The sequence below is a fragment of the Orbicella franksi genome, chromosome 12 (genome assembly GCF_964199315.1).
Source record: "Orbicella franksi chromosome 12, jaOrbFran1.1, whole genome shotgun sequence".
In the NCBI taxonomy this organism is placed as follows: Eukaryota; Metazoa; Cnidaria; class Anthozoa; order Scleractinia; family Merulinidae; genus Orbicella; species Orbicella franksi.
The window spans coordinates 7,913,762-7,922,479 of NC_138156.1; the positions used below are offsets into that span (position 1 = coordinate 7,913,762).

Below are 8,718 nucleotides of genomic sequence, written 5' to 3' on the forward strand. Positions count from 1 at the left end.
TCCTTAGCCATCCTTGTTCCTTTATGGTTTATCATTATTTCTTTGATGTTTTTCTATCTTATTAAACTGTTATTTTCAGGTTTCCTACCATTTAAATGTGGTTTTGTATGTGGCCAAAATAACTCAAAATACCGTGACTGAGCTCCTTTAATTAACTCCATTTTCTCCTTAGTTTTAGTTTCAATGGAGAAGATATATCAAATACTCAATGCAGTGTTTGACCACATTTCCAAACACCATGAAGTTCATCAAAAATACTCCACGAAGTGTCGTATTTTCAACTCTCTTCTCAGTGTTTGGAAATTTGGTCAAACAAGGTCTTCCATGTTTGACATATTACATCAAGTAATCGTCTAATTACTCTTTATATGAATTATGACAAAAAGTAATAAACTATCCAAATTCTTACCTTATCTTTCAACTGTTGGCATAATCTCAGTGCTGCTCCAAGGAGTAACACTGAATCACTGAGTCTTGGAATTGAACAGTCAACCTGCAACAAAAGTAGAATGATATCTTACAAACCTGACAATTAAGAACAACAATGATTTGTGAGTTAGGGTCTTTGTCTTGGAAAATGAGACCGCACTCACTCACCCTCCCCCCATCTCTTCTCAGGGAGGAACAGAACCGAATGTGAGAAAGTGGTAGAAATTGACCCTACAATTAAGTTAGAACAGCAATCTAACAATACAGTAGTCTTCAATTTAAGTAAAATGGAGTATTTTGTTCAAGAAAACTGTCAAGTTTACATCAGATTCTGTGGCTACAAAGGCTCCAAAATCATCCTACAAAGGCGGAAAACTGTACAGGGGAATGACAAAAGCTACCGTGGGTAGTGCCATTTTACTGCAGTTTCATTGAAGTTCAATGTGTTTCAGTAGGATAGAAGGAGAGGTCATTAAAACGTTCATTTATCATTTCCCCTTCCCTTGTTATCGAACAATGCGAGCTTCAATCAAATAATGATAAACTTAAGAATAAGTACCATCTACCCACTATTATACCTTTCCAAATATCAATGAAAGCTTTTGTGGGACAACCTTTCCTGATACAATTTACAGCTGCACGTCTAAGAATTATCAAAAAACTTTGTGTTCACAGACAGAAGAGTGCAACTTCAAGTTCATAACCAATTGAAAGTTTGCTCTTACCTCAAAGTGACTTGTGATTTCCATCCATTTGTTGTTGTATTCACTGTATAAATGATTAGAAAATAACATTATACTAACTTTTGGAAATCACCAGAAAAATGCTAGAAAGTCCTGTCTAACATGTTTTAATCTCCAGGAATTTTGCTGCACAAATTATTTGGAAGACTGATCGACTGATACATTTCTTGAAAACTGCTTTATACAAGATTATATATTATAAATTCATTCAGCTTGAAGCTCCTCACAATCAACAAGTTGATTAAAGAATGAAAAAAAGGCACTTAAATAAACAAAGAAACATTTAAGGGGAACAAGGCAGGGTTTCTACTCTTTTGAGCTCTTCAAATTCCATGACTTTCAATGACTTTTTCCATGACCTTTTCAAGTTTTCCAAGACCTTGGGTTTAGCTGTCAGTTTCAAAAATTCAAAACCTTTCCTTGCTTTAGGGTATTTTTTGACCTTAAACAGTTCAACAGACACAAACTCTGGTGTCCTCCAAAATGTGTGCCATTTGTGCTGTTTAATTACTCCTCTCTATCTTACATTGTGATTGCCTTGTCATCTGCAGTAACTAATCTATCAAACAAAACTTTCATTTTCCATGACTTTCAAGGACCAACAATTAAATTCCATGACTTTCCAGGCCTGGAAAATGAAATTCTTAAATTCCATGACTTTCCAGGTTTTCCATGACCTGTGTGAACTTGCAAGGTTAATTTTGTATGCTTCCACGTTCATATTCTTGCAAATTTGCGAGCCTGAGAGAAGCTTTATAAATCTTTAAATCTAATAATGAACGCTCCTTGTTAACATACCAAACTTGATTAAAACTTAGATGCTTACAATGTTTGTCCAACAGGGTCATTCTCCTGAGGCTGCTTCTGGATAGCAAACAACCATAGCAATTAAACATTATTATTCTTACAATCGTATCTATAACAAAATTCTCAATTGTGATTGGTTCTCCATGCACCTATTTGTTACGTAATTGGTGTGAAATCTTATGGGTGTCTAGTATTACAAGTATCCCATAACAAGTTTTGGTAATTGGATATGTATCCCACATGCATGCCAATACATGCACTTTAGTGTCTTCCTTCTTGATCTTTCCCTGCTGTTTGTAAAACTTACAGAGACACTTGTCTAGTCACTTTTTTAAAGAGTTTTTAATCTCAAAATTTGTTACAATGTTCATTAAACAGTTTCAATAATTTCAATAAATTTTAAGTTATCAGATATCAAAATACAGTTGAATCTTCGGTTGCAACCACCTCTCATAAGCAGCCACCTCTCCTCAGCGACCAGTTTTCCAAAATGCCAAAAGTTTCCAAGTCAAATCACTATATTTGGAACCTCTTGTAAGCAACCACCTCTCGTAAGCAATTGTGACCACTTTTGGAGGTAAAAGTTTGAAATTTTCCTTTGTTTTTAATCTCCTGTAAGTGATCACTTGAGAGATAATAGAGAGAAAATTGGATAATAAGGTGTTGTGACATTATTGCACTCAGGGTAGTACAAGAGACGGAAATTTCTCAATGGAAAGTACCAAATTTTTTCGCAAAATTGACTTTTCACACGAATAAAACATCTAAAACAGGGGTAAGTATCTGCAGCTACCATATGCTAATGAGGCAAAATCTTGACTTAATATGGTCGATGTGGTCTAAGCTCATGTGAGCAACCAAGCAACCACTTACTAGGCTTGACATTTAGGGTGGTCCTTTACTGGAGGTTCAACTGTAGTTATAGAAATGCAATGCTGAAATAAACTTACTGAGTTTTGGGGTGGGACCGGAAGCGTTGTTAAAGTGTAGATTGACAGAACAAGTTTGTCACTGTTCACACAAAAGTATGCAACAACATCATCTGGCAGACCCGGCTTAAATACCCGCTGAAAGAAAAAGGTAATCAAAATCAGGACCTGCACATTAATTTAGTCATTGTTGCAGAGCCTGGTATACATATATCTTATTAACCAAACTTGTGCAAGGGCTGTACTACGAGAATAACTGCCCAAGGTCTTGACAGTGCAGAGCGAGCACAGCAAGGTCTGTACATAAAAGACTGAGGGCCAATAATCTCCCAGTATGGTCCCAAGCAAACTTGGCATATACTAACATCTGATGTCAAACAAACAAGAAGGGAAAGAGAGTTGGAAGAAAAAGAAAAGGAATCTTTTATGTTTAAAGCAAGTTCTTTCTGAGACATAAGCCATAAAACAACCAAATATCTTCAAGATTGATCATGCTGGATCATAATTTTGGGACAGTACCCAGTTCAATACTAAGAGAATATTGGACTGGCAATGCAGCAATCTGATTGGTTGATTTTAGTTATTTGCCCTCTGAAGTAACTTGTGTAATAATAACTAAGACAACACTGACACTTTTTCAAGATTTACTCCCCTATTGACAAATCAAGATAATTAATGAGCTGTTTAAATTAATAATTTCTGAGAGCAACTGACTAAACCTTAACCCTCAAAGACAACAAACAAATTTCCCTTACTAGGTCTGAAACATTTCTTATACCACATTTCAAATGATATGGTGAACCACTCAAGACAATTTCTACTTGTTATCCATGTGTCAAATATTCCCACAAACTTTGCTGTTGAAGTGATACCCGTAGCAAAATCCCTTATCAACTTTATTAGACCTGGTTATGCATGCGTGCCACTTCAAGTTCTTAGTAATGCAAAACAACAATTTACTACAATTATCAGTTAAGGAAGGGGCAACGAAAGTTTGGTCACCAGGTTTTATTGTGAAAATTGTGTTGTTGTCACAGGCAACTGGCTCCATTTCCAGTGGCAACTTGTCGGCCTTTGAAGTCATTGACAGCAAAGCAAGAGAAATTGTAGGCTAAGCGAAAGGTGACGCACAGCTGTTGATATTGTTACCAATGGAGACGAGGTAAGTTGCCTCTGACAACACTGTAATTTAATTAAGACCAAAACTTCCTCACCAAACTTCTGCCGTGCCTTACTCGACTGATAATCGTAACAATTAATGCTTTGAACTTCCTCAACTGTATGATTATCTCTGTTTTAATCAACAAAGCTGGATTTACCTGGTCTCCAGATGATAACATATCTAAAACAGGTGTCTTATCAGGCAAAGATAATCTCGACTTTCCTTTAGTCAAAAAACTTGTTATTTCTTCCACATCCTATTGGAGAATTTCAACAAGAAAATGTTATGTTTATTTCAGCTGCTGCATGTTAATTTAGGCCCCACCAAACGCAGAAATATTTTCACCCAATATGCCGTAATATTGTTGTCACAATATGTTATGTTGTAGGTCAAAATGAAATTCAGGTTAAAATGATTTTAACCTAGTTTGATTCCAATTTTCTTTGTCTTCTAACCCTAATCCATGAATAATTAGGGGTAAGGGACAAAAGGGTAAGGGACAAAGGAATTTCATTTTGACCTTCAACACATATATTTGCAAGATATTTGATGGTGCAACAGTGTGACCAAACATTAATTGTACACATACTATGCCCATCAATTTTGGAATATGCTGCATTGAAACTGAATGTGTTTCAGCTTGGCTTTAATCAAACCATGGCAATTAAGAAAAGAGTAATCATCAACAGCATCAGTATCATTATCATCATCATCATCATCATCATCATTATCATCATCGCCAACATCCTCTGTTCTTGTAATGCTAGTGGGACACATATTAAGTCCTTGCCCGTTCAAGTACCCCTCTCCCTAAAATTAACTCGTAAAAAGTGATAGTTTCCAAGATTGTCTTTTGTTATCTACACTTTTTTCCCAAAAATGTTTACAAATTAAACAAATGTGTCAGGAGTTATGACTGTTAATACTCCCATTACCTTACTGACATCTCGACCTGATGGTAAATTACAGTTTGCTTTAGTTTCCTCAACTTTTTCTACAGCAAGTTGCAAGTAGTTGATCGCATCTTGAATCTAAAAGAGAAATTAAAAACCAATAGCTACACTCTAGAGCAAATTAAAATAATTGGCCTTAAGAGTAACCCAAGCTCAATCAAACTGTCAAATTTCCATGTCATTCCATTTGATAAAATTTTGCCCTTTAGAAATTATTGCAGCCTAATAAATGGATCAACACAAATTTCAAAGTCATGAATTTATCATTATTTTTTAATTCTTTTATATGGATACCTGTTTTAGCTTCCATGGCTCATGCTCTCTTATGAAGACACGAAAGCCAGAGCTAGATACTTTGGGAAGCTTGAATTTTAAGTCCTGTAAAAACGCAAAACAGTCTTTTAATGAGTTGCCTCGTTTTTCCAAAATAAATCTTGGCAAAAAATTAATACATCATTCATCTGAAGTACTCTCTCAAGTATATCAGATACTTGTTACAACTTAAATGTTGATTTTGAAATTGCAATTAATTAAAAGCTTGCTTGGCAATTTTATCAGTTCCATTGATTTCCTGGGAAAAAGAAGACAAAAATAAGACAATGCTCTCACAACAGCTGGATTACATACTGCTTTTGAAATATTTTCTCCTTCCACAGCAACATAACCTTTAAGGGTATCACTACTGCAATACAAGACAAATACAATAAATTATTATAATAAAACTAATTATTTACCAAAAATTAATCAATTAATTTGTTCCTTAAGAGTATATAGAATTAAAGAAGCTGCAACTTAGATAAAGTCTGTTCCAATCATAGGAATATTGGAGCCTGATAATTCATCAGTGTTGGAGTTTTGAATGCTGTTTCTGTTCCATAAACTAAGATTAATAGTGTTGCAACCTCCCCTTCCCCTCTTAGATGAGATGTCAGCCAATATTGCAGGTGCCTGCCAGATTTTTCTCAGGTTTCTATAGGAAATCACTGGGAAAAAGACAGTTTTATGAAAAAGCCTGATTTTCATGTTGTAACTTAATTCACCACCTGGAGGAAAGTTTTATACTTATAACAAAGCTGAGTTCAAAACATTTTGCCTGCCTGTGAAAACCAATTGCCTTCCTGCCGGAAACATATCATAGCGTTACCGAAACAAATCCAATAAAACTAAACGATGAAAGTTTACAAGAATTTTAAGCAGTGGTGGAAAACTTCTTCCTTCAAAGTCTTCTTTACTTCCACTTGTTTTCTACAACTCTATAGGAACACAGAATATGTTTACTTCTAGGTGCTTTTTTAAACTTACTTTGGGGTAGAGAGCATGAAGTAATCTTGAGGCTTTACTTCCCCTAAAAATCCCAGTAGCATTATAAACAAGTCATATTTCAGAAAGGAAAAATAAAAATATTTTGGAAAGAAATTATAAAATAATATTGAACAGTTTTAAGAGTGACAAGAAAACAGATTGTTCATATTGCGGCTTTCAAGATGTATGTATACTGTCTTATAATGTATCAAACATTTTCACTCACGCACGATTGGTCTGTGTCACATGACTGAATATTCCAAAGCTAAAACTGGGGAATATCAGTCAAGAGTAATGTTTCCCAATTTTCAAAACCGTGTGTGTTGCACAAAATATTTGAAGGATAATAAACACAATAGCCTCTATTTGAAAATACAAGGATATTTCTCCTTGGACATTATCTGTTCCTCAAAGCTCACAGTTTCCTTTGAGCTGTGCTCTCGGAAAACTGTTCGCTTCTTGGAACAGATTATGTCTGCTGACAAATATCTAAGGATATTTTGCACCAACTGGAGGTTACTGTTTATATAGTCCCTTACACAACAAATATACAGAGATTAGTAAGTATTGTCACAATTTTTATTCTTATGCTATAACAATGTAGATAAGAACTGTTACACTACATCGGGCTGGTCCTGAGGACATATAAAACAGACACAGTAAATTGATAATGCCATGAATGCAAAGCCAGAAAAGAGAATTAAAGGAGAAAGGTCAAGCTGAAAGAAGAAGGAATAGAAAGGTACAGGGGAGGTGGAGCAAAAGAAGTGGATAACAGGGTAAGAAAACTAAACATTAGATTTAGGGGAACCTTGGGATTCTTGAGGTCACAACCAAATACAAAATCCATATGCAAAGATGGCAGGCAAACACATAACAGTTGAGAAATATGATCAATCTTTGTGTATCACAGGCGCTAATAAAACTGCATGAAAAACCTCAATAAGGTCCTGTTCACTTAGTTTCTTATTGTCTTGTTATGTATATGACACAAAATTATCTTATCCCCACCTTGTATTTCACCTGTGGCTGTTTTTCCTGGAATACATGAGAGTTTCAAACATTTTGAGCATTCCTTTGAAATAAACACAAACCAAGTTCCAATGGGTGCTTACCATTTGTCAGAATAAACTGATTAGGATGACCACTGAATAATTTTTGTTATAGGTGTGAAGATCATAGCCTGCGAACACAGACGTATTTCTGGCTGTCACTTGTCTCTGCTGAAAATAACGTCTGCAAACCTGAGCCAGGAAACGATTTCTGTGACGTAGGAATTTTAAGCCAATCACAGTCTAGCTCAAGTAGCCCCAGAACTACTGCTCGAGGTATTCACTGTGGGGAACACTTGAGTTTCTATCATGGAATCTGATTGGCCAAAGAGAAACAAAAGTCATTACGTCACAGAAATCATTTCCTGGCTCAGGTTCGCAAACGTTATCTTCAGTGGAGACAAGCGACAGCCGGAAATATGTCTGCATTCGCATGCTATGAAGATCAAGGCTACAGATAAATCAAAACTTAATGACAGCCCTGAATTGGGTCATTTTCCTCATATACCGCTATTGTTGACACTCGCTAATATTACAGAGACCAAAGGGTGTCCCTTTCAGATTGAGAGTTGACTGAATCTGCTTGGTAAATTTACTAAAAGAATGACCTTTAATGACTCTTTTGACCATCCACAAGTGTTAACGAGTAAGGCATTTCAACAGAGAGTCTCATTTTAAATGCCTTGACAATGCCTAGCCTTCCCCTCTGTGGTCAACCATTTTGATAGGTGTCAATCACTCAGACAATGTGGGAAATTCATACAAAAACAAGCAAATATTCCCTATCTTCATGGGCACAATTTTCGAGTCAGTGAATTGGTTATGAGGTGTAGTACGTAAAACTAAAACAGGGGCGTAACTGGGGGGTCCTGGGGTGCCCGTGACACCCCCCCCCCCCCCCCCCGCTTTGGTAAGCCTTTTTAAAACAAACCTACAACAACAGGTGGCGAAAACAACATGACAATCTGGTGAGTACCCTCACTTTGACAGTGTACCCCCCCCCCCACCCTTGAAAACTCCTGGCTACGCTCCTGTAAAAAGCGTCATTTAGGTGTAGCAAATAACGTTTTACCTGTAAAATGGTTCCCAGCTGGGTCAGAACTTTGGGTACATGTTCCTTTAGCAACCACTCAAATTCCAGTCTCTTTATCCATAACAGAAACAAAGCAGTTAACTCGGGAGTCGTGTAAACAGCTACCTAAAGATTAAATTCGCTACAATTCCCATCTGTGTCAAATTCTTACCAAGACTTTTATGTCCTCATCTTCCACGAACACCGCCATTTTGAACCTTCTCTGAGCCCGCGATACAATAACAAAGAGAGTAGTGTTCAGTCTCCTC

At 36.3% G+C, this 8,718-nt stretch overlaps 1 protein-coding gene across 1 annotated transcript in view; it reads right to left on the reverse strand.

Annotated features, from left to right (window-relative positions):
- LOC145464465 (protein rogdi homolog) overlaps positions 1-8,668 on the reverse strand; it is a 9,706-nt gene extending 1,038 nt beyond the window's left edge. Inside the window, exons 1-12 of the mRNA XM_081448377.1 lie at positions 8,622-8,668; positions 8,450-8,521; positions 7,337-7,400; positions 6,326-6,368; positions 5,651-5,705; positions 5,318-5,401; positions 5,006-5,101; positions 4,228-4,326; positions 2,930-3,046; positions 1,999-2,036; positions 1,155-1,197; positions 410-493 (exon numbers count right to left, since the gene is read on the reverse strand). Of these exons, the coding sequence (XP_081304503.1) occupies positions 410-493; positions 1,155-1,197; positions 1,999-2,036; positions 2,930-3,046; positions 4,228-4,326; positions 5,006-5,101; positions 5,318-5,401; positions 5,651-5,705; positions 6,326-6,368; positions 7,337-7,400; positions 8,450-8,521; positions 8,622-8,660 (834 nt within the window). The 5' untranslated portion in view covers positions 8,661-8,668. The remainder of the gene's footprint in view (positions 1-409; positions 494-1,154; positions 1,198-1,998; positions 2,037-2,929; positions 3,047-4,227; positions 4,327-5,005; positions 5,102-5,317; positions 5,402-5,650; positions 5,706-6,325; positions 6,369-7,336; positions 7,401-8,449; positions 8,522-8,621) is intronic.
- Positions 8,669-8,718: the final 50 nt, after the last annotated feature.